The 26,106-nt window shown below is 40.5% G+C and overlaps 1 protein-coding gene across 2 annotated transcripts in view; it reads left to right on the top strand.

Annotated features, from left to right (window-relative positions):
• Positions 1-15,926, top strand: part of OR2Y1 (olfactory receptor family 2 subfamily Y member 1) — a 68,114-nt gene extending 52,188 nt beyond the window's left edge. For both annotated transcript variants that reach the window (XM_077911079.1, XM_077911078.1), the window contains exon 2: positions 14,954-15,926. In XM_077911079.1, coding sequence (XP_077767205.1) covers positions 14,994-15,926 — 933 coding nt within the window. In that variant the 5' untranslated portion in view covers positions 14,954-14,993. The remainder of the gene's footprint in view (positions 1-14,953) is intronic.
• Positions 15,927-26,106: the final 10,180 nt, after the last annotated feature.

Here is a 26,106-nt window from a genome sequence, read left to right as displayed (position 1 = left end):
CCCCTTTTTTAAACACTCAAGAGTATTATCCCTACTCCTGCAAGGGAAATGAGAAGAAGATAAGAGTATGATTTGGGTGCATATAAGCATTTCTAAGAGTGGGACAAAACCAAATAGTTTGTGGGCTAAAGCACAAAAAAACTAATAGAAAGAGAAGCAAAGGGAAGTGCTAGCAGTTTTTGCCAAATCCCACTTTGTGTCCTTGGTCCTAATATGTTGTTGTGGCAGATAAGTTTTACTCAGTCTGAAGACTTGATAGTATTGGCAAGGAGAAAACTCAGTTCTGCATCTTGGTGCTGACTCTGTTTATAGCAGGGAGATGAGATCTATGTGTCTGAGAGAGCCCTAGAATAGCTTCTCTTCTCCTTTCCCCAAGAATTTAGATTTTGCATTTACACTAGGACTTTAAGTGTATGATATAGAGCATGACAAGGACATGACTTTTAACATGTCAGACTGAAAAATATGTGTGAAGGTGAGTATTCTTTGTTGTCAGTCTCTGGGTGCCAGGTTGTAGTTGGGAGGGACTGAAAAGCCAAGACATAGCTCTTCTCATGAGTGCCTAATCAGACTTTCTAAATTGGCATAAAATGGGTCATTAATGCTTTTAAGGTTCCGGGAAGCTTTTTTTTTTTTTTTAAATTAAAAGGACCTCATCATATAAAGATGACCCCTGAAGTTGAACCCTTGATTTTTCCTTCCCTCTTCCTACAGTCCTGAGTGGTCAGGATTGACAATGGTTTTGTTGAATAATTGGCAGTTCCCTTTCTTCTCTTCACCCTTCACTCAGTAAACATTTACCAGGTGCCCAATATGTGCCAGGCACTGGGAATGATAACTACAAAGGGATAATATGCATAGCCACCTACAATAATACTGGCAGTGTTGTATGATAGTTTAGTGATCATGAACTTTGGAGCCAGTGAGTTCTGACTTTGAGTCTTAGTTTTTACCATATATTGGGGGTGTGGAGCTGGCTTTAGGACTAAGTCATCATAGGCTTTAGTTTTCTATTCTGTAAAATGGGCAGTAATAATAACAACCTAAGAGGTTACATATGAATATAAGATGAGGCAATACACATAAATCCCTTTGTACATTGCAAGCCTGAGAAATGTTGCCATTATTTCTATTATTCCATATTATTATGATTATCCAATGGATAGCAGTTTAACTTTCATGTATGCAATCTTTTATAATTTTCAAGATAACTCTATGCAAAAAATTCTATGATATTGTTATTTTCATACTGCACATGAGTAAATTAAGATCCACAAAGGTTAAAGAACTTCCCAAGTTTACACATATAGCAAGTGGTTGAGCCAAGATTCAGACAGAATCCTCTTGATTTCATGTTTAATACTCTAGACTCTACATTATAGCTTTTCCAAGTTATCTGAGTAGATTCAAACAAGAATCATTTAGTGAACTCATGCATCATTGATTACAATGAGTTTAATATCATTGGTTCTTTCCTTTCTCAAATTTTGACAAACCTGTCCAACTCCCTGATGAAGGCACTCCTCTTATTCCAACTAATCTCTTTCTCTTCACCATTACCACTTTTCACTTGACTTCTTATTCTCCCCTTGGAGAATCTGAACAATTTTCTTTTCTTTTTTTTCGTTTTGTTTTATTATTGATTGATTGATTGATTGATTGGTGTTCAATTTGCCAACATATAGCATAACACCTAGTGCTCATCCCACCAAGTGCCCCCTTCAGTGCCCGTCACCCAGTCACCCCCACCCATGCCCACCTCCCTTTCCACTACCCTTGTTCGTTTCCCAGAGTTAGGAGTCTCATGTTCTTTTCCCTTTCTGATATTTCCCACTCATTTTTTCTCCTTCCCCCTTTATTCCCTTTCACTATTTTATATATTCCTAAAATGAATGAGAACATATAATGTTTGTCCTTTTCCGATTGACTTATTTCACTCAGCATAATACCCTCCAAGTCCCTCCACGTCGAAGCAAATGGTGGGTATCTATTGTTTCTAATGGCTGAATAATATTCCATTGTATACATATACCACATCTTTTTTTTAATAATAAATTTATTTTTTATTGGTGTTCAATTTGCCAACATACAGAATAATACCCAGTTCTCATCCCATCAAGTGCCCCCCTCATTACCTGTCACCCATTCACCCCACCTTCCATTCTCCTCCCCTTCCACCACCCCTAGTTCGTTTCCCAGAGTTAGGAGTCTTCATGTTCTGTCTCCCTTTCTGATATTTCCTACCCATTTCTTCTCCCTTCCCTTCTATTACTTTTAACTATTATTTATATTCCCCAAATGAATGAGAACATATAATGTTTGTCCTTCTCCAATTGACTCATTTCACTCAGCATAATACCCTCCAGTTCCATCACGTCGAAGCAAATGGTGGGTATTTGTCATTTCTAAAGGCTGGGTAATATTCCATTGTATACATAAACCACATCTTCTTTATCCATTCATCTTTCGATGGACACCAAGGCTACTTCCACAGTTTGGCTGTTGTGGACATTGCTGCTAGAAACATCGGGTTGCAGGTGTCCCAGCATTTTATTGCATCTGTATCTTTGGGGTAAATCCCCAACAGTGCAATTGCTGGGTCATAGGGCAGGTCTATTTTTAACTCTTTGAGGAATCTCCACACAGTTTTCCAGAGTGGCTGCACCAGTTCACATTCCCACCAACAGTGCAAGAGGGTTGCCTTTTCTCCACATCCTCTCCAATATTTGCTCTTCCCTGTCTTGTTAATTTTCCCCATTCTCACTGGTGTGAGGTGGTATCTCGTTGTGGTTTTGATTTGTATTTCCTTGATGGTAAGTGATGCAGAGAATTTTCTCATGTGCGTGTTGGCCGTGTCTATGTCTTCCTCTGTGAGATTTCTCTTCATGTCTTTTGCCCATTTCATGATTGGATTGTTTGTTTCTTTGCTGTTGAGTTTAATAAGTTCTTTGTAGATCTTGGAAACTAGCCCTTTATCTGATACGTCATTTGCAAATATTTCTCCCATTCTGTAGGTTGTCTTTGAGTTTTGTTGACTGTATCCTTTGCTGTGCAGAAGCTTCTTATCTGGATGAAGTCCCAATAGTTTATTTTTGCTTTTGTTTCTTTTGTCTTCGTGGATGTATCTTGCAAGAAGTTACTGCGGCTGAGTTCAAAAAGGATGTTGCCTGTGTTCTCCTCTAGGATTTTGATGGAATCTTGTCTCACATTTAGATCTTTCATCCATTTTGAGTTTATCTTTGTGTATGGTGAAAGAGAGTGGTCTAGTTTCATTCTTCTGCATGTGGATGTCCAATTTTCCCAGCACCATTTATTGAAGAGGCTGTCTTTCTTCCAGTGGATAGTCTTTCCTCCTTTATTGAATATTAGTTGACCATAAAGTTCAGGGTTCACTTCTGGGTTCTCTATTCTGTTCCATTGATCTATGTGTCTGCTTTTGTGCCAGTACCACACAGTCTTGATGACCACAGCTTTGAAGTACAACCTGAAACCTGGCATTGTGATGCCCCCAGATATGGTTCTCTTTTTTAAAATTCCCCTGGCTATTCGGGGACTTTTCTGATTCCACACAAATCTTAAAATAATTTGTTCTAACTCTCTGAAGAAAGTCCATAGTATTTTGATAGGGATTGCATTAAACGTGTAAATTGCCCTGGGTAACATTGACATTTTCACAATATTAATTCTGCCAATCCACGAGCATGGAATATTTTTCCATCTCTTTGTGTCTTCCTCAATTTCTTTCAGAAGTGTTCTATAGTTTTGAGGGTATAGATACTTTACATCTTTGGTTAGGTTTATTCCTAGGTATCTTATGCTTTGGGTGCAATTGTAAATGGGATCGACTCCTTCATTTCTCTTTCTTCAGTCTCATTGTTAGTGTACAGAAATGCCACTGACTTCTGGGCATTGATTTTGTATCCTGCCACGCTGCCAAATTGCTGTATGAGTTCTAGCAATCTTGGGGTGGAGGCTTTTAGGTTTTCTATATAGAGTATCATGTCATCAGCAAAGAGGGAGATTTTGACTTCTTCTTTGCCAATTCGAATGCCTTTAATGTCTTTTTGTTGTCTGATTGCTGAGGCTAGGACTTCCAGTACTGTGATGAATAGCAGTGGTGAGAGTGGACATCCCTGTCTTGTTCCTGATCTTAGGGGAAAGGCTCCCAGTGCTTCCCTATTGAGAATGATATTTGCTGTGGGCTTTTCATAGATGGCTTTTAAGATGTCGAGGAATGTTCCCTCTATCCCCACACTCTGAAGAGTTTTGATCAGGAATGGATGCTGTATTTTGTCAAATGCTTTCTCTGCATCTAATAAGAGGATCATATGGTTCTTGGTTTTTCTCTTGTGGATATGATGAATCACATTGATTGTTTTATGAGTCTTGAACCAGCCTTGTATCCCGGGGATAAATCCTACTTGGTCATGGTGAATAATTTTCTTAATGTATTGTTGGATCCTATTGGCTAGTGTCTTGTTGAGAATTTTTGCATCCATGTTCATCAGGGATATTGGTCTGTAATTCTCCTTTTTGGTGGGGTCTTTATCTGGTTTTGGAATTAAGGTGATACTGGCCTCATGGAAAGAATTTGGAAGTACTCCATCTCTTTCTATCTTACCAAACAGCTTTCGTAGAATAGGTACGGTTTCTTCTTTAAACGTTTGATAGAATTCCCCAGGGAAGCCATCTGGCCCTGGACTTTTGTGTCTTGGGAGGTTTTTGATGACTGCTTCAATTTCCTCCCTAGTTATTGGCCTGTTCAGGTTTTCTATTTCTTCCTGTTCTAGTTTTGGTAGTTTGTGGCTTTCCAGGAATGCGTCCATTTCTTGTAGGTTGCCTAATTTATTGGCGTATAGCTGTTCATAATATGTTTTTAAAATCGTTTGTATTTCCTTGGTGTTGGTAGTGATCTCTCCTTTCTCGTTCATGATTTTATTAATTTGAGTCTTCCCTCTCTTCTTTTTATAAGGCTGGCTAATGGTTTATCTATCTTATTAATTCTTTCAAAGAACCAACTCCTGGTTTTGTTGATCTGTTCCACAGTTCTCTGGTCTCTATTTCGTTGAGTTCTGCTGAAATCTTTACTAACTCTCTTCTTCTGCTGGGTGTAGGATCTATTTGCTGTTTTTTCTCTAGCTGCTTTATGTGTAAGGTTAGCTTTTGTTTTTGAGTTCTTTCCAGTTTTTGATTGGATGCTTGTATTGCGATGTATTTCCCCCTCAGGACTGCTTTTGCTGCATCCCAAAGATTTTGAACGGTTGTATCTTCATTCTCATTAGTTTCCATGAATCTTTTTAATTCTTCCTTAATTTCCTGGTTTACCCTTTCATCTTTTAGCAGGATGGTACTTAACCTCCACGTGTTTGAAGTCCTTCCAAACTACTTGTTGTGATTTAGTTCTAATTTTAAGGCATTATGGTCTGAGAATATGCAGGAGATGATCCCAATCTTTTGGTATTGGTTAAGACGTATTTGTGACTCAGTATGTGGTCTATTCTGGAGAAAGTTCCATGTGCACTTGAGAAGAATGTGTATTCAGTTGAGTTTGGATGTAAAGTTCTGTAGATATCTGTGAATTCCATCTGGTCTAGTGTATCATTTAAAGCTCTCGTTTCGGGGATCCCTGGGTGGCGCAGCGGTTTGGCGCCTGCCTTTGGCCCAGGGTGCGATCCTGGAGACCCGGGATCGAATCCCACGTCGGGCTCCCGGTGCATGGAGCCTGCTTCTCCCTCTGCCTGTGTCTCTGCCTCTCTCTCACTGTGTGCCTATCATAAATAAATAAATAAATATAAAAAAATAAAAAATAAATAAAAGAAATAAAGCTCTCATTTCTTCAAAGATGCTGTGTTTAGAAGAACTATGGAGTGTAGAAAGCGCTCGATTGAAGTCACCAAGTATAAGTGTATTATTATCTAAGTATTTCTTCACTTTGGTTATTAATTGATTGCTATATTTGGGAGCTCCCACATTCGGGGCATATATATTGAGGATTGTTAAGTCCTCTTGTTGGATAGATCCTTTAAGTATGATATAGTGTCCCTCTTCATCTCTCACTGCAGTCTTCGGGGTAAATTTTAGTTTATCTAATATAAGGATGGCTACCCCTGCTTTCTTTTGAGGACCATTTGAATGGTAAATGTTTCTCCAACCTTTTATTTTCAGGCTGTCCTTCTGTCTAAAATGAGTCTCTTGTAGACAGCAAATAGATGGGTCCTGCTTTTTTATCCAGTCTGACTCCCTACGCCTTTTGATGGGGTCATTAAGCCCGTTCACGTTCAGAGTTACTATTGACAGATATGAGTTTAGTGTCATCATGATATCTATTCAGTCCTTGTTTTTGTGGATTGTTGCACTGAACTTCTTCTTAAAGGGGAATTTTAAGAGTCCCCCTTAAAATTTCTTGCAGAGCTGGTTTGGAGGTGACATATTCTTTCAGTTCCTGCCTGTCTTGGAAGCTCTTTATCTCTCCTTCCATTTTGAATGAGAGCCTTGCTGGATAAAGTATTCTTGGTTGCATGTTCTTCTCATTTAGGACCCTAAATATATCGTGCCGGCCCTTTCTGGCCTGCCAGGTCTCTGTGGAGAGCTCTGCTGTTACCCTAATACTCCTCCCCATAAAAGTCAGGGATTTCTTGTCTCTTGCTGCTTTAAGGATCTTTTCTTTATCTTTGGTTTTTGCAAGCTTAACTATTAGATGTTGAGGTGTTGAACGCTTTTTATTGTTTTTAGGGGGGGATCTCTCTATTTCCTGGATCTGAATGCCTGTTTCCCTTCCCATATTGGGAAAGTTTTCAGCTACGATTTGTTCAAATACATATCCTGGCCCTCTGTCCCTTTCGGCGCCCTTGGGAACCCAATTTAAACATAGGTTTTTTTCCTCAGGCTGTCGTTTATTTCCCTTAATCTATCCTCATGGTCTTTTAATTGTCTGTCTCTTTTTTCCTCAGTTTCCCTCTTTGCCATCAACTTGTCTTCTATGTCACTCACTCGTTCTTCCACCTCATTAACCCTTGTCGTTAGGACTTCTAGTTTGGATTGCATCTCATTCAATTGATTTTTAATTTCTGCCTGATTGGATCTAAATTCTGCAGTCATGAAATCTCTTGAGTCCTTTTTGCTTTTTTCTAGAGCCACCAGTAGCTGTATAATAGTGCTTTGAATTGGCTTTCTGACATTGAATTGTAATCCAGATTTTGTAACTCTGTGGGAGAGAGGACTGTTTCTGATTCTTTCTTTTGAGGTGAGGTTTTCCTTCTAGTCATTTTGCTCAGTGCAGAGTGGCCAAAAACAAGTTGTATTGGGAAAAGGAGAAAAAGAGAGAGAGAGAAGGAAAGAAAAGAGAAAAAGAAAAAAGAAAATAGGACGAAAAAAAGGAAAAAAAGAAGAAAAAGAGAAAGCAATAGAAAGAAAGGTGAAAAAAAAGGGTGGGGGAAGCAATCAGAAATCAAAAAGGAAAAAAAAAAAAACACGGGAGAGTATCTTCTGATTCTGTATACTTTAAGTCCCTTGGCTTCCCCTGGAACTTGTCCGTCTAGCTGGTCTTCTGGGGGAGGGGCCTGTTGTGCTGATTTTCAGGTGTTAGCACTTGGGGGAGCTGCTCTGCCCCCTGCCTGGTGCAGGGCTCAGTGGGGGGTTGTTTACCCCGTGAGGCCCCAGGAGGAACTACCGCAGTGGCAGGGCCAGCTCTGCAGCCCTGGAGTCAGCTCCTGCAGTAACTCCGGAGCTCTCCGTCTGCAGGGCCTGGAGGCTCTGGGGCGGGGCAGGAGCGTCCTTGCTATCCTGGGCCCTCCGGGCCTCTGCCTGTCCCGGGGGGAGGCCGGATCGTGGGCTGTGTCCTGGTGCCCTGTGTCGGGGGCCTGCGCTTTGGATTCGCGCTCCAGCCCCGCAGCCCCCTCCAGGGAGCCTCCTCTTAACCCCTCCGACCTGCTCCGGGTCAAGGCTGTGGGAGCTGCAGCCCTTAGGGAGCTCGGCCGCGGGGCGTGGCGCTCTCCCCGGGGCGCAGGTGTGTTAGTGTCCCAGGGAGCCCGAGGGCACCCCCGCCCTCCTGGATCCTCCTCTAACTCCCTGCGAGCCCCTTTCCGCCCGGGAAGGTTGGTGCAGCTCCTGCTTCTCCGGGACGGGGCTCTCCTGTCCTGCGGACACTCTCCCGGGCCTCACCCCGGCTCCTAGCGGGGCCCCTCCCCCTTGGAGGCCTTTTGTTTCTTTACTTCTTTTGCCCTGTCTTCCTACCTTGATAGAAGCGTGATCTCTTCTCGCTGTAGCCTTCCAGCTGTTCTCTCTTAAATCTCAGGCCGAATTCGTAGATTTTCAGGATGAGTTGAAGGTTATCTAGGTAATTTGGTGGGGACAGGTGACTCGGGGACCCTACTCTTCTGCCATCTTGCCCCTCCTCCTCTGAAGAGTTTTGATCAGGAATGGATGCTGTATTTTGTCAAATGCTTACTTTGCATCTGTTGAGAGGATCATATGGTTCTTGTTTTTCTCTTGCTGATATGATCAATCACATTGATTGTTATAGGAGTGTTGAACCAGTCTGGCATCCTGGGGATAAATCCCACTTGGTCATGGTGAATAATCTTCTTAATGTATTGTTGGATCCTAGTGGCTAGTATCTTGTTGAGAATTTTTGCATTTGTGTTCATCAGAGATCTTGGTGTAATTCTCCTTTTTGGTGGGGTCTTAGTTTGGTTTTGGAATTAAGGTGATGCTGGCCTCATAGAACAAGTTTGGAAGTACTCTATCTCTTTCTATCTTTCTGAACAGCTTTAATAGAATAGGTATTGTTTCTCTTTAAACGTTTGATAGAATTCCCCTGGGAAGCCATCTGGCCCTGGACTTTTGTGTCTTGGGAGGTTTTTGATGACTGCTTCAATTTCCTCCCTGGTTATTGGCCTGTTTAGGTTTTCTATTTCTTCCTGTTCCAATTTTGGTAGTTTGTGGTTTTCCAGAAATGCGTCTATTTCTTCTACATTGCCTAATGTATTGGCGTATAGCTGCTCATAATAAGTTTTTAAAATCGTTTGTATTTCTTTGGTATTAGTGATGATCTCTCCTTTGTCATTCATGATTTTATTAATTTGAGTCTTTTCTCCTTTTTAATAAGGCTGGCTAATGTTTTTTCTATCTTATTAATTCTTTCAAAGAACCAACTCCTGGTTTTGTTGATCTGTTCCACAGTTCTTCTGGTCTCCATTTCATTGAGTTCTGCTCAAATCTTTATTAATTCTCTTCTTCTGCTGGGTGTAGGATCTATTCGCTCTTTTTTCTCCAGCTCCTTTAGGTGCAGTGTTAGCTTTTGTATATGCGTCCTGCTTGTATTTCAATGTATATCCCCTTCAGGACTGCTTTTGCTATATCCCAAAGATTTTGAACGGTTATATCTTCATTCTCTTTAGTATCCATGAATCTTTTTAATTCTTCCTTAATTTCTTGGTTGACCTTTTCATCTTTTAGCAGGATGGTCTTTAACCTAAACATGTTTGAAATTCTTCCAAACTTCTTCTTGTGGTTTAGTTCCAAGTTTCATAGCATTATGGTCTGAAAATATGAAGGGGACAATCCCAATATTTTGGTATTGGTTAAGACGTGATTTGTGACCCAGTATGCGGTCTATTCTGGAGAAAGTTCCATGTACACTTGAGAAGAATGTGTATTCAGTTGAGTTTGGATGTAAAGTTCTGTAAATATCTGTGAAATCAATCTGGTCCAGTGCATCATTGAAAGCTCTTGTTTCTTTGGATATGTTGTGCTTAGAAGATCTATTGATTGTAGAAAACACCACGTTTAAGTCTCCCTATATAAGTGTATTATTATCTAAGTATGTCTTGACTTTAGTTATTAATTGATATACTTGTCAGCTCCCACATTCAGGGAATAAATATTCATGATTTTTAGGTCCTCTTGTTGGATAGATCCTTTAAGTATGATATAGTGTCCCTCTTCATCTCTCACTACAGTCTTTGGGATAAACTTTAATTTATCTGATATAAGGATGGCTACCCCTGCTTTCTTTTGAGGACCATTTGAATGGTAGATAGTTCCCCTACCTTTTATTTTCAGGCTGTAGGTGTCCTTATGTCTAAAATGAGTCTTTAGTAGATAGGAAATAGATGGGTCTTGCTTTTTTATCCAGTCTGAAACCCTGCAGCTTTTGATGGGGTCATTAAGCCCATTCACATTCAGCATTACTTTTGAAAGATATGAATTTAGTGTCATCATGATTCCTATTCAGTCCCTGTTTTTGTGGATTGTTTCCTTGGGCTTCCTCTTTCTTTTACAGTGTCCTCCCTAATATGTCTTGCAGAGCTGGTTTGGTGGTCACATATTCTTTCAGTTTCTGCCTATCTTGGAAGCTCTTTATCTCTCCTTCTATTCTGAATGAGAGCCTTGCTGGATAAAGCATTTTTGGCTGCAGGTTCTTCTCATTTAGGACCCTGAATATATCCTGCCATCCCTTTCTGGCCTGCCAGGTCTCTGTGGAGAGGTCTGCTGTTAACCTAATACTTCTCCCCATAAAAGTTAAGGATCTCTCGTCTCTTGCTGCTTTAAGGATCTTCTCTTTATCTTTGGAATTTGCAAATTTCACTATTAAATGTTGAGGTGTTGAACGGTTTTTATTGATTTTAGGGGGTGGATCTCTCTATCCCCTGGATCTGAATACCTGTTTCCCTTCCCAAGTTAGGGAAGTTCTCAGCTATCATTTGTTCAAATACACTTTTTGGTCCTCTATATCTTTCAGCGCCCCCTGGGGCCCCAATTAAATGTAGAATTTTCCTTCTGAGGCTGTCATTTATTTCCCTTAACCTGTTCTCATGATCTTTTAATTGTTTTTCACTTTTTTCCCAATCTTCCTTCCTTGCCATCAACTTGTCTTCTATGTCATTCACTCGTTCTTCTACCTCATTAACCCTCATCGTTAGGACCTCCATTTTGGATTGCATCTCATTTAATTGATTTTTAATTTCGGTTTGATTAGATCTAAATTCTGCAGTCATGAAGTCTCTCGAATCCTTTATGCTTTTTTCTAGAGCCACCAGTAGCTTTATAATTGTGCTTCTGAATTTGCTTTCTGACATTGAATTGTAATCCAAATTTTGTAACTCTGTGGGAGAGAGGACTGTTTCTGATTCTTTCTTTTGTGGTGACTTTTTCCTTCTAGTCATTTTGATCAGTGCAGAGTGGCCAAAAACAAATTGTACTGGAAAAAGGAGAAAAAGAGAGAGAGAAAAAAGGGAGGGGGGTGGAGAAACAGAAAACAAAAAACAAGGGGGAGTATCCTCTGATTCTATATAGTGTAAATCCCTCGACTTCCCCTGGAACTTTCCAGTGCTGCTTGGTTAACAAGTTGCTTTTCCCCTGTCCTTCCAGCTGGTCTTCTGGGGGAGGGTCCTGCTGTGCTGATTCTCAGGTGTGTGCACCTGGGGGAGCTGCCCAGCCCCCAGCCAGGTGCATGGCTCAGTGGGAGCTGCTTATCCTGTGAGGCCCCTGCTCAGTCCCAGGTACAAGGTGACACCAGGAGGAACAACAACAGTGAAGGTGGCCTGCTCGCCCGCTCTGGAGTCAGCTCCCACAGTAACTATCTCAACTCCCAGTCCGCAGGGGCCTGGATGCTCCAGGGACCGGGGGCGCCGATCTGCACAGCTCCAGGCCACCTGCTGGCAGGAGCATCCTTGCTGTCCTGGGCCCTGCTGGCCTCTGCCTTTCCAAGGGGAGGGCCGGATCTTGGGCTGTATCCCCCAGCTCCCTTGGCTCCGGGGCCTGCACCGCTGGAATCGCGCTCCAGGGGCAGCGCAGCCCCCTCCGCATGGAGCCGCCGCATGGAGCCGCCGCCTGAGCCGCTGCTTGAGGTGCTCCTGGGGCCCACCAGGTGCGTGCTCCAGCCCTTAAGGGAGCTCCGCTGCAGTGTGTGGCATGCTCTCTCCTGGGACGCAGTTCCTCTCTTAGTGCCCATGGGAGCCTGAGGGCATCCCTGCCCCTCCTGGGATCCTGCCCACCTTTCCATCTGGGAAGATTGGTAAAGTTTCTGCTCCGGGACTGGGCTCTCCTGTCCTGGGGGCACTCGCCGCTAGGCCTTAGCCTGGCTCCTTGTGGGGGTCCCTCCCCCCGGATGCTTTTTTATTTCTTTATTTTTTTCTGTCTTCCTACCTTCATAGAAGCATGAACTCTTCTCACTGTAGCGTTCCAGCTGTTCTCTCTTTAAATCTCAGGCTGAATTCGTAGGTTTTCAGGATTATTTGAAAGTTATCTAGGTAAGTTGGCAGGGACAGATGACTTGGGAACCCTACTCTTCCACCAAGTTGCCCGGCTTGAACCTTTTTCTATAAGAAACACACTATGTGGCAGTTCGTTTTACGATATAAAAAAGTAAAAAGCAACTGTCAGATTATTTTTACTACAACTGGCTCTTATAATATTTAAAGACTTCAGAGTGGTCAAAATAAATGAAGAATGGAGTTTTCTCCACCTGTATATAGGGTTTGTCCCATGTTTATGTTTGCCAAATTCATATTATTGAGATATAAAATATATGCCAGGCCCGCTTCCAGGAAGAACATGGAATAATTTATAATCAAAAGCATAGAAACCTGCAGCCTTCGAAGGGCCTGCAGTTGATAAAGTCATAGAACCACATGATGACAAGACCTTGGTTTAGGCAGTGTATGTATGGAATTCAGTCTCAAATGGCCACAGACAGTAGATAGGGTAAGGTGGGTATGAGGCACAGTGGGACAGGGAGATGGACAGTAGTGAAAACTGGGAACTGGAGAGGAATGTCTGCTTAAAATTCACCTCCAGCAAATTAGTATCTTAGATGAATATTGGGTTGTGCTATTGTCACTGATTTTTAAATGAGATACTAGAAATTATAATTAAAAAATAAAATCCCCCAATTTTAAAAGATTTATGTAAGTCAAACAAAATATGAGTTTCCAGTTTTGGTTCAAAGATCACACACTTTAGATCTTTGGACAGATATTAACTGACTATACACTTGTCACTTGCCAGACATTTGACAATTAATGGAGATTTAATAATGAACAAAAGAAAAACTGTTTTTCCACTATCACATGTCTGAGCTCTGTCCCCAGGGTGTCTGAGAACCCAATTTTTCACTTATAAATGGGTTCTCCCATTACATCTTTGTATCCATCCCCCTTGCTTCTGTACAATCCCAAATTACTCCCAATAAATTTTCCTCCCTCTATCACCCTATCTTCTTGTTTTAATTTTCATTGTGAATTTTTAAATTTAAGCATGAATTAGTAAAACATTATTCACCTGTACCATATGTAAAAGCTTGCTCATCAAATTTGTTTAACCATTAGTTCTAATGAAGCAAACGGTGGATAAGGACACTAAGAATGTTGTATATACACCAGTGCCCAGCCCTTACTCTCTCAATATGCTCAGTCTAAAGGCATGAAGAATGCAGTTAATAACTTGTATACCAATGAAGAGATAAGATACTGTATCACTAAGAAAAAGTCTTTCTTAATTTAATATGATTAGTGGAGGGGAAAATACATTGTGAAAGACCTGGATATCTCAAAATGTATTGAAGTCAGTGGCAATGTATCTAAAAGGCAATCCTATGAAGTATTTCTGTTTAACAGAAGAGGGACAACTGGAGAAGTCATGGAGAGAATCAAGGTGAAAATTGTTAATGACATGTATGGAAATAACCTTTTGCCTTGCGATCTGATTTCTCCTTCAACTTCTATTCAAATGGAGTGAATTTGTTATTTAATTTTGGTTTCTTTCATGGTACTTCAGGGTCCTGGGATCACGCCCTGCGTTGGGCTCTCTGCTCAGCAGGGAGTCTGCTTCTCCCTCTCTCTTTGCCCTTCACACCTGCCTTTGTTCTCTCTCTCTCTCTCTCTCAGATAAGTAAATAAAATTAAAAGAGAATAGAGAAAATTTATAAATATTCATTTGGAATGAACAGTGATCCGAGTTCAAAACTATCTCCTTCAAACAGGAAAAGGTGTTTTGAAGTACCTGCCCCCATCACATCAATAGGTATGCAGATGAGAGACTTCAATAGAACTACTTGAAGATTTCAGTAAATGCATATTTTAGTTGGGTGGGAACAGAGTGAACCAGGTCAGAAATTCTGGGAGATGAGAAAAGAGCCAATAGCTGCTACAGTAGTGGATTCAAGAAAGTCTTGGCTGCTGCAATGGTTTTGAGACAAATGATGAAAGGGACCTTCCTTTGTATTGGAAGAGGACCACAGTGAAGGGAAAGCTAGTTCAGGGTTGCTCCAAGTCTAATCCAGTAGGGCCACCAAAGGGACAAAGGGATCTAGTAGCATGATGCCGGGAGAGAATGCTGGGTCTCCAGAGGCTACAAAAGTGATGTAAGCTTCACAGGAGGAGATGCACCAGGCCAGGCTGGGAACCTGCAGGCCCATTGTCCCAGTAAAGAGATTTCTAAGAACCCATATTTTTCGTATGAGAGAAGAGTCAGCTTATTAAACACCTCTCAGGCTCAGATTGGTAGAGTAAGAACTGTTTTGTAACTCTTTCCTTTCTCCTATGCATGGCCCAAAGTGGAGGACCCTATGGCCACTCTTAACATGCTGGCAAGGAAGCGGCAGGGGGAGAGAGAGAGAGAAGCTGCCCAAGGGGTCACCTAGAAGGAGTCCTAGCTGGGGAGAGGACAAGGCTGAATGTTAAATGAGATTATGAGTTTTTAGTATTCATAGATCATGCTTTCAAATTAGTGAATTTAGATTCTGGTTATGTTTATAACTGAAGTTGGTTGTGATACATTTATTACTATGGAGGTCATGCACCTGTAGGAGTTTTCATCCAAATGCAAGGGGAAATAAGATAGAAAGGACAAGAGGAAACAAAAATGTAAAATTTAGGTCACATCTAAGGACCACACTGTCCCTTAAATCCATTATATGTATTAATTACCCACTTATTCTTAAATCCCACTGCAGAGAGTGTGCTACCTCCTGCCGTGATAGGGCTGAAGAGGAGATGGAAATAGCTAATGACAGCACAGGTGGGTATTTCATCTTAGTGGGCTTCTCTGAACGGCCTGAGTTAGAGCTGATCCTCTCTTTCTTTGTCCTGATGTTCTACACTGTAACTCTTGTGGGCAATGTGGCCATCGTCCTGCTCTCTATCCTGGATACTGGACTTCACACACCCATGTACTTCTTCCTTAGAAACCTCTCTGTGCTTGACCTCTGCTTCACCACCAGTATTGTGCCCCAGATGCTGGTGAACATGTGGGGAGGCAACAAGAAGATCAGTTATGCTGGCTGCATGGTCCAGTACTGGGTGGCCTTGGCACTTGGCTCCACTGAGTGTGTGCTCCTTGCAGTGATGGCGGTTGACCGCTATGTTGCAGTTTGCTGGCCTCTGCGCTATGCCTGTATCATGCACGCCAGGCTGTGCCACCTCCTGGCAGCAGCTTCCTGGTCCTTTGGTTTTGCCAACTCCTTTTTACAGTCCTCAATGGCCATCGTGCTGCCTCGATGTGGAAACCGGCGTGTGGACCATTTCTTTTGTGAATTGTTGATCATCATTAAACTCTCCTGTGTGGATACTGGCCCAACAGAATCTAAAATGTTTATTGCCCGGCTAATCATCCTAGGCATGCCTGTCTCCATCATCCTGACCACTTACGTATGCATCACCAGGGCAGTAGTAAAAATGCGCTCAGCAGAGGGAAGGAAAAAGGCCTTTGGGACCTGTGCCTCCCACCTAATGGTAGTCTCACTCTTCTATGGGACCATTATGTTTTTGTATCTGCAGCCCAAGGACAACTACTCCCAGGACCAAAGCAAAGCACTGGCAGTGCTGTACATGATCCTTGCACCCACACTCAACCCTCTGATCTACACGCTGAGGAATAAGAATGTGAAGAAAGCAGTCAGGAGGATGATAGGGAAGGAGCAGGTGTAGGGAGATCAAGAGTGTGAAGAACATGTGAGGCAACCACTGGAGACATATGTGGGGTGTACTTATTTTAACTGCACTTGTTTCACTTTTGTGAAGGGATTGGGAAATCAGCTAGCTAGATCCTAGCTATTCCTGGGATCCTTACAGGGTGGACGCTCACCAGAAGGAAACACAACCATCCCTTAAAGGAACAACTTTGGCTAAGGCAATCCTCACTGGCAAGTAATTCTGACTATTGATGCTTTCCCATTTTCAATGCATAGTCACAAGCTTGTTCAGGTGCCACCAAATATACATCTAGATGTTGTAATAACTCTGATGATAATTCTACTACATTTATTAAGTAGCTACATGACCATAGAAGCTTCTTCATTTTCTCCACCACCACTTTCACTGCACCATTATCAAAACAGATTGTAAAAAAGACACAAACAAACAAACAAAAAAAAAAAACCAGATTGTAGTCAGCTATAGAGGGTTTAGTCAGTAATGTACATTGCAAAACCTGACCATCATGAATAAATATATGGGGAACAAGGACAAAAGAATAAAAGACAAGTAGACAGAAACTGCACAGTATACCAAGGATTCCTGTTACTTAAAACTGAAAGGAATATCATGACTATTCAAGGCATGGCTGTATAACATGTCAAATTCCACCTAATTTAGAACAATTTTAGAAGAGGTGTTATAAATTTCAAAATTATAAAAATGATAAATGAATAAAGAGAACTGTTAAGTAGAGATAAGGTAACTGATGTTAATGAGATTCTAAATAGAATCTCTGCATACCTTCATAGAAAAAGAGAAGAGGAAAATTAAAAAGCACTATTTTGAGTAAGGAAGTGAAAGCAAAGGGAGTCATGTGGCTTGATTTGCACTGCTACATTCACGTGGTTTTCATGCAATCATGACTGCGTGGTTGCTAATCCACATTGGCATTAACATGTTGCTCAGTCATGCACTCTGTGGCCAAATATGGGCCCCAAGTACATCCTACCTTTCTGATGGTTGGTTCAACCTATAATGACGTATCTTTGTAAGAGAAAGTCTCCATTAATTAAAGCAAGACTTGAGAAAAGCATCCTCTCATTCCCAGAAGAGCATAGTCTTTTCTTACACAGCTCTGGATGTGATGTTATGCCCAGCTATAATATACTGGAAGCATTACTTCTGTACTTCTTAAATTGCATATCCATGTACTTAGAAAGGAGCCTAATACCCTATAAATAATCAATAAATATGGGTTGAATGAATGAATATGGCAAATGGCAGTATAGTTTAGAATACCTCAGGACGTCTTTGTGGGGTTATAATGCACCTTTCATCCTATAGGATGGACTCTTGGTATTGCCATGTGACTGAAGGTACAGACTGAAAAATAAAAATGACTGGCTACAGCCATGTCTACTGAATTATGTAATAACCACACTAAAACACAATAGGCAGGGATTAGTCCAAATGCAAATCATTGCTTAAAAGAAGAAAAAGAAATAATTGCAGTGTTTTTCATCAGCTTTTCAACTAGAGCTGTTCTCAACATGAGGCAATTTTGCCCCCCACCCAGAGGACACTTGGCAATGTCTGGAGACATTTTTGGTGATCACAACACCAGGGAGGTGTTACTGGCATCTAGTAAGTAGAGGTCAAGGATGTTGCTAGATATTGTACAATGCACAGGATAGTCTCCCACAATAAAGAATCATCTACACCAAAATGTCAACAGTGTTGAGGTTGAAAGTCCTAAATGAGAGAAATAAATATGGATGTTCTGATCAGAAGTATAACACTTATAAAGGCAAGCATATTCATGACAGTGAGGTAAACTGATATCTGAACTTTTATGAAGTCAGTGATCACTCTGTGTCAGAGAAGATCTAACTAGGAAAATAGAAATAACTAAGTATTTACAATGAAAGCTATTTAATGCAGAGCATTGGTGACACAAGTGATAAAAAGGCTGTGAATTCAAATAGGAGATATTGAGGAAACCCTGAGATCAGTAACAGTATGAAGATGCTAACATCCCTAGACTTGAGATAAAAGAAGTTGGTGTTAGTAGAACTCAAGGAGTAGGGTCATCTGGAAGAAACTGCAGTCAGCATAACAGACTGGTCTTGCAGAAACTGGAGCAGCTTTCCACTGCTACTGCCTGAGGTGCCACCTAAAGCAGAATGGGACTAGCCCACCTATCCCTTCATTCTCTCCTCCAATATTCTGTGGATATGGGAACCAGGAAAATGCAGCCTGCAGGGTCGTCATCACCTCATATCACTCTCTCTACCTCACCACAAACTGACTAGATTAGGGAAGGGCAACAAAGGTATTCAGAGACCAATAGGCTTGGGGTTGGCACCAGTAATCCTTACTAGAGTCTACCTCCATTCTCTCCTTCTGTGAATGTTTCCATCTCATAGAAAATTCAGGCTTTCAGTTTATAATAGGCAACTTCCCACCTCTCTCCAGCAAGGGGACCACATGTCCTGTCAGTTATATACCAATCCCAAGTCCATTACTTCAGGTAATACACCATCCTTTTCATCTAGTCTGAGTAACATCTCAGGGTCTGATGGTCTACAAATGAAATAGAAAATAATTGGTTAATATATACATAAAAATATCCGTAACAGCCATAGTCTTCATTCCTGTAATGGGTTATAATGCCACTGCTGTTACTGATTTCAATCACATTACTTTATGACCCAGTTTATGTTACTTTTGCTTTCAACCACTATCTGGTGAGTTGTACCAAATTTTTGTTTCTAAAGGTTATGAAGCCTTTTTGGACTGTCATAGTTTTTTTTTTAATATTTTATTTCTTTATTTATGAGAGACACACAGAGAGAGGCAGAGACACAGGCAGAGAGAGAAGAAACAAGCTCCCTGCAGGGGCCTGATGTGGGACTTGATCCCAGGACCCCAGGATTACAACCTGAGCAAAGGCACATGCTCAACCACTGGGCCACCCAGGTGCCCCTGTCATAGTTTTTAAATAACACTGTCAAACGTGGCAGTACTAAGAGTTACCCAGAGAATTGCATGGGTTTCAAACATTGTGTTTCTTATCATCATTGTGTAGTAACCAGCCTACTTCCCTTAATAACTGGGATTATTTGCCTTGTATAAGAAATTGATATTCTTAACTAATTCTCAATTCAATGGCATCATGGAATGAAGTCCCATCAGACCAGGTGAAGTAATAACCATTGTTGTGTCTTCTGGTGAACACACTTATCTTTCAAAAAGGAATTAAGACCTCAGAAGTAGCAGAGTTTAAGGTTGTAGGGAATGTAAAGAAAAACTGAAGTAGTTTACACTCATCTCTTCTCCTTGGTTCCTGAGCCCATGGATTCTATCTTTGGGAAAAAAGTAACTAGATATAGAAAGCATATAATACATGATATATAATACCCATAGAATGTTATATACAAGCTGATGAGATAACATTTCTCAGTAGGTTATCCAAATACTCTATCAGGTTACCTACTTCTAGATATTATGGTACATGGAAAGAATAATACCTTTTATGGACATAGAGTCATTGTCACATTTTGTTATGTTGAAATGAATTTGAGATGATACTATGTGGAATACCGTGATGGTGAATGAGGCATTCCTGAAATCCTCAGACAATTATACAGAAGCATAGCAAAGAGGGATGGCAAATCCATGTGCAGAATATGTCCTGTTATAGTGATGACAGTTTTTATGTTGGAAGGGGATCAATGGCATAAACCAGGAAGATAGATTGAGGATTCAGGGGATGACAGATAGTTGGGGCTCCATGTGAACCTTTAGTTTTGACAGTTAAGACACTCATTTTTAGTCATAGGCAGATCGGTATGGTAAGGAAAAATCTATATGACTAAGCCTATGCATAGCCTCCATTGCCAGCCCCACTGGCAATTTATACACAGGCCCACTGAGTAACTCTTGGAGTAGCTAAGGAAAGAAGCTGGCTGACACCCACATGCTCACAAATATTCCCAACTCCTGTGACCATTCTGGGAGGTTCCTCCATATATGCTTTCCCCAGGGCCCATTAACAATCTGGGATTTATTTCTTGAAAATATTGGAGGATGGGACTTTGCACTAAGACTTTTTGTGTTACTTACTCATTGGGCTTTTCGGAAGGTCTGTCCAGAATCCCTATTTTGCCCTGACTCATGGAACATTGGAATTTGTTCTTAAAACCCAAATGGTAGAGTGGCTTTTACTGCAGCATGGATTTGCTATACAGCGTTGAGACATCATATGGACTAATGGGGGAAAAGGTTGGAGCAACAGAACCAAATGTGGTGTATTTTTCATTCCAAATCCAAAGTGGCTCAGCAATTGCAGTGCCTCTTTCTCACAGGTAACCGTTTAAGATATAGTAACTTTTTTCACTTTAGAAGAGAATGAATGAATGTTGCACTTCTTCCTTGGTATGATAGGTCCCTGAAATTTCATGGATCTTATCTCCTACCTGTTGTCATGCAAATATTTTATGAGGGCATAAGATATTCACAATTTTGTCTGGCCTGATGTCATTAATTTAGTGGGCCAGCATGATGTACTGTGAGATTTCTATATGATCAAAGTTCCTATGGATTATATGATGATTGACAGCAGAAGAGTTGAGATAGCTCTGAGGAAAGACAACACAGATATACTGCTTTACATGTCAAGTTAAATTGTACTATTTTTGATAATTCTTGCTGATTTACATGAAGAAAATCTTATTTTCCAGGGAAGGGACTATGTTGATTTGCTAAAGCAAAGATATCCAATCTTCCACAGATGCTACAATTTTTTATAACTTCCTGATTAACTTTGTGGTAATCTATACTCGTTCCACAAGACCTAGAGTGACCTTGACATTAGGTAAGTTAAATGGAAATGGCTCCAATCCCTGCAATTTTTTTCCCAGAGTTGCAGTATTGGTTTTTGTTTATGATTTTGCTATCAAGAAATACTTTCAGGGACTTAACTTAGTCCTTTGTACCATAGTAGCTCCCATTCCATAAGAACCAATGTGCAGTTATGTAAAAGAATATTTCCTCCAGCTACATATTCAAGACCAGTAGAAATAAACACAGAATTAATTTGCGGATAAACTACCCACTATGACATGGATTTGGACTAAACTCTATTTATTAGATGACTTCTATAAGTTTCCAAACTGGCCTTTTAAATCTGTATATTTTCCTTTGTCTAATGCAGGGTCACCCTGGTAAGTAACTGCAGACTCCCTATAGGGAAAAGTGAGAGACCTTTATGCTTCATTTTCGTTCTTTAAAAAAAATTTTTTTTAAATTTGAATTCAATTTCCAGCACCATTTATTGAAGAGATTGTCTTTTTTCCAGTGGATAGTCTTCCCTCCTTTGTCGAGTATTAGTTGACCATAAAGTTGACGGTCCACTTCTGGATTCTCTATTCTGTTCCATTGATCTATGTGTCTACTTTTGTGCCAGTACCACACTGTCTTGATGACCACAGCTTTGTAGTACAACCTGAAATCTGGCATTGTGATGCCCCCAGATATGGTTCTCTTTTTTAAAATTCCCCTGGCTATTCCGGGCTTTTCTGATTCCACACAAATCTTAAGATGATTTGTTCCAACTATTTGAAGAAAGTCCATGGTATTATGATAGGGATTGCATTAAATGTGTAAATTGCCCTGGGTAACATTGACATTTTCACAATATTAATTCTTCCAACCCATGAGCATGGAATATTTTTCCATCTCTTTGTGTCTTCCTCAGTTTCTTTCAGAAGTGTTCTGTAGTTTTTAGGGTATAGATCCTTTACCTCCTTGGTTAGGTTTATTCCTAGGTATCTTCTGCTTTTGGGTGCAATTGTAAATGGGATTGACTCCTTAATTTCTCTTTCTTCAGTCTCATTGTTAGTGTACAGAAATGCCATTGATTTCTGGGCATTGATTTTGTATCCTGCCACACTGCCGAAATGCTGGATGAGTTCTGGCAATCTTGGGGTGGAGTCTTTTGGGTTTTCTATGTAGAGTATCATGTCATCTGCGAAGAGGGAGAGTTTGACTTCTTCTTTGCCAATTTGTATGCCTTTTATTTCTTTTTGTTGTCTGATTGCTGAGGCTAGGACTTCCAGTACTATGTTGAATAGCAGTGGTGAGAGTGGACATCCCTGTCGTGTTCTTGATCTTAGGGGCTTTCCCAGTGCTTCCCCATTGTGAATGATATTTGCTGTGGGCTTTTCGTAGATGGCTTTTAAGATGCCGAGGAATGTTCCCTATCCCTATACTCTGAAGAGTTTTGATCAGGAATGGATGCTGTATTTTGTCAAATGCTTTCTCTGCATCTAATGAGAAGATCATATGGTTCTTGTTTTTTCTCTTGCTGATATGATCAATCACATTGATTGTTTTACGAGTGTTGAACCAGCCTTGCATCCCGGGGATAAATCCCACTTGGTCATGGTGAATAATCTTCTTAATGTATTGTTGGATCCTATTGGCTAGTTTCTTGTTGAGAATTTTTGCATCTGTGTTCATCAGGGATATTGGTCTATAATTCTCCTTTTTGGTGGAGTCTTTGTCTGGTTTTGGAATTAAGGTGATGCTGGCCTCATAGAACAAGTTTGGAAGTACTCCATCTCTTTCTATCTTTCCAAACAGCTTTAGTAGAATAGGTATGGTTTCTTCTTTAAACGTTTGATAGAATTCCCCAGGGAAGCCATCTGGCCCTGGACTTTTGTGTCTTGGGAGGTTTTTGATGACTGGTTCAATTTCCTCCCTGGTTATTGGCCTGTTCAGGTTTTCTATTTCTTCCTTTTCCAGTTTTGGTAATTTGTGGCTTTCCAGAAATGCGTCCATTTCTTCTAGGTTGCCTAGGCATTGGCGTATAGCTGCTCATAATATGTTTGTTTAAAATCTTTTGCATGTCTTGGTATTGGTTGTGATCTCTCCTTTTTCATTCATGATTTTATTATTTTGAGTCTTTTCTCTTTTCGTTTTCATAAGACTGGCTAATGGTTTATCTATCTTATTAATTCTTTCAAAGAACCAACTCCCGGTTTTGTTGATCATCCTACAGGTCTTCTGGTCTCTATTACATTGAGTTCTGCTCGAATCTTTATTATATCTCTTCTTCTGCTTGGTGTAGGTTTTATTTGCTGTTCTATCTGCTCTATCTCTTCTTCTGCTTGGTGTAGGTTTATCTGCTGTTCCTTTAGGTGTGAGGTTAGCTTGTATATTTGAGTTTTTTTCCAATTTTTTTAAGGGAGGCTTGTGTTGCAATGTATTTCCCTCTCAGAACTGCCTTTGCTGTATCTCAAAGATTTTGAATGGTTGTATATTCATTTTCATTAATTTCCATGAATCTGAAATTCTTCTCTAATTTCCTGGTTGGCCCTTTCACCTTAGCAGGATGCTCTTTAACTTCCATGTGTTTGAATTTCTTCCAAATTTCTTCTTGTGATTGAGCTCTAGTTTCAAAGCATTATGGTCTCAAAATATGCAGGGGACAATCCCAATCTTTTGGTATTGGTTGAGACCTGATTTGTGACCCAGTATGTGGTCTATTCTGGAGAAAGTTTCATGTGCACTGGAGAAGAATGTGTATTCAGTTGCATTCAGATGCAAAGTTCTGTATATATCTGTGATATCCATCTGGTTCAGTGTATCATTTAAAGCTCTTATTTCTTTGGCAATGTTGTGCTTAGAAGATCTGTCCTTTGCAGAAAGTGCAGTGTTGAAGTCTCCTACTATTAGTATATTATTATCTAATAATAATACTGTCTTTACTTTGGTTATTAATTGATATACTCAGCCCTTCTCACATTAGGGGCATAAATATTCATGATTGTTAGGTCTTCTTGTTGGATAGTACCATTCAGTATGATATAGTGTCCCTCTTCATCTCCTACTACGGTCTTTGGATAAAGTTTAATTTATATGATATGAGGATTGCTACCCCAGCTTTCTTTTGAGGACCATTTGAATGGTAAAACCATTCATTTTCAGACTGGAGGTGTCCTTAGGTCCCAAATGAGTCTCTTGTAGACAGCAAATAGATGGGTCTTGATTTTTTATCCAGTCTGAAACCCTGCATCTTTTGATGGGATCATTTAGCCTATTCATGTTCAGAGTAACTATTGAAAGATATGAATTTAGTGTCATCGTAATACCTATTCAGTCCCTGTTTTTGTGGATTATTTCTTTGGGCTTCCTCTTTCTTTTACAGAGTCCCCCTTAATATTTCTTGCAGAGCCAGTTTTGTGGTCACGTATTCTTTCAGTTTCTGCCTATCTTGGAAGCTCTTTATCTTTCCTTCTATTCTGAATGAGAGCCTTGCTGGATAAAGTATTCTTGGCTGCATGTTCTTCTCATTTAGTACCCTGAATATATCCTGCCAGTCCCTTTTGGCCTGTCAGGTCTCTGTGGAGAGGTCTTCTGTTAATCTTATATTTCTCCCCATATAAGATAGGGATCTCTTGTCTCTTGCTGCTTTAAGGATTTTCTCTTTATCTTTGGGATTTGCAAATTTCACTATTAAATGTTGAGGTTTTGAAAGGTTTTTATTGATTTTTTTTGGGGGGGGAATCCCTCTATCTCCTGGATCTGAATGACTACTTTCCTCCCAAATTAGGAAAGTTCTCAGCTATGATTTGTTCAAATATGCTTTCTGGCCCTCTGGCCCTGGTGGCGTTCTCTGGAAACCCAATTATACATAGATTTTTCCTTCTGAGGCTATCATTTATTTCCCTTAACCATTCCTCTTGGCATTTTAGTTGTTTTTCCTCAGATTCTTTCCTTGCCATCAACTTGTCTTCTGTGTCACTCACCCTTTCTTCTACCTCATTAATCCTCTTCATTAGGACCTCCAGTTGGATTGCATCTCATTCAATTGAGTTTTAATTTTGGCTTGATGAGATCTAAATTCTGCAGTCATGAAGTCTCTTAAATCCTTTATACTTTTTTCCAGAGCCACCAGTAGCTTTATAATTGTGCTTCTGAATTGGCTTTCTGACATTGAATTGTAATCCAAATTATGTAACTCTGTGGCAGAGAGTACTGTTTCTGATTCTTTCTTTTGTGGTGAGTTCTTTATAGTCATTTTGCTCAGTGCAGAGTGGTTGTATGAGCGAGCTGAGTCAAGAATATCAACCATAACCTAAGTAAATTTCACCCTAGATGATTCTGACGAGGTCAGAAACCAAAATTGAAAACAAAGATCAGACCAAAATAAAACAAAAGAATCACTAAAGTGAAAAACAAAGTTTAAAACAAAGTAGAAAGAAATAAAAGGCCAAGGAATCCCAACGAAGAAGAAGAAAAAAAAGACCAAAAAGCAAAAGTAAAGAGGGGGAAAAATAGAAAAAAGAAAAAAAGACAAGGAAAAAAGGGTGGGGAGCCTGGGAGATGGTGGTGGTGACAACATTGTAGTGGAGGGTGGATGTAGTGTACCTGAGGGTTCCTAGACAGTGATCCTCTTGGTTCTGAGTATATTAAGTTCTGTATGTTAGAAGATGCTCAGTCCCAAATTTATATAAACCAGAAAATCTTGTAGAAAGCCCCAACATTGACCACCAAAGCATAAATGAGATAAAAGTGGGGGGGGGGCAGATAGGGAATGAGGAATCTCACAGAATGAACCAGCATGGTATACCACTTGGTTCTGGGTGCACACGGGTCATGTTTTAGAAGGTATTAACTTCCACCATTGTAGAACAAAATGAGGCAGAGAAAACAAAACAAAAAAAAACCTCACAAAACAAAAAAAACCCATAAATCTTGTAAATCTCCCAACATTAAGTTGAGTATGTTGAAGGGATTCTAGAAGTGGAAAATATATCTAGGACCTGTAACTGTAGAAATATGAAAGTGAGAAAGGAAAAAACTTACCAATGAAGAGGTGGTAAAATATTGTAGTTAAGGTGTGAAAAGAGGAAAAAAAATTGGAAATTTACAGTCTGATATTGAAACGAATTGTACTGGAAAAAGGAAGAAAAACAGTCGGATGGGTACCCTCTGGTTCTACATACTGTAAATCCCTTGTCTTCCCCTGAAGCTTTCCAGCACTGCTGGGTCAAGAACTTGCTCTTCCCCTGTTCTTCCAGTTGGTCTTCTGGGGGTGTATGCTGTGCTGATTCTAAGGTATGTGTACCTGGCGGAGCTGCCCCACCCTCTGCTGGGTGCTGGGCTCAGTGGGAGCAGTTGACCC

Source organism: Canis aureus, chromosome 10, assembly GCF_053574225.1.
Source record: "Canis aureus isolate CA01 chromosome 10, VMU_Caureus_v.1.0, whole genome shotgun sequence".
Taxonomy (NCBI): domain Eukaryota; kingdom Metazoa; phylum Chordata; class Mammalia; order Carnivora; family Canidae; genus Canis; species Canis aureus.
This window is presented reverse-complemented; position numbering and strand designations above follow the sequence as displayed.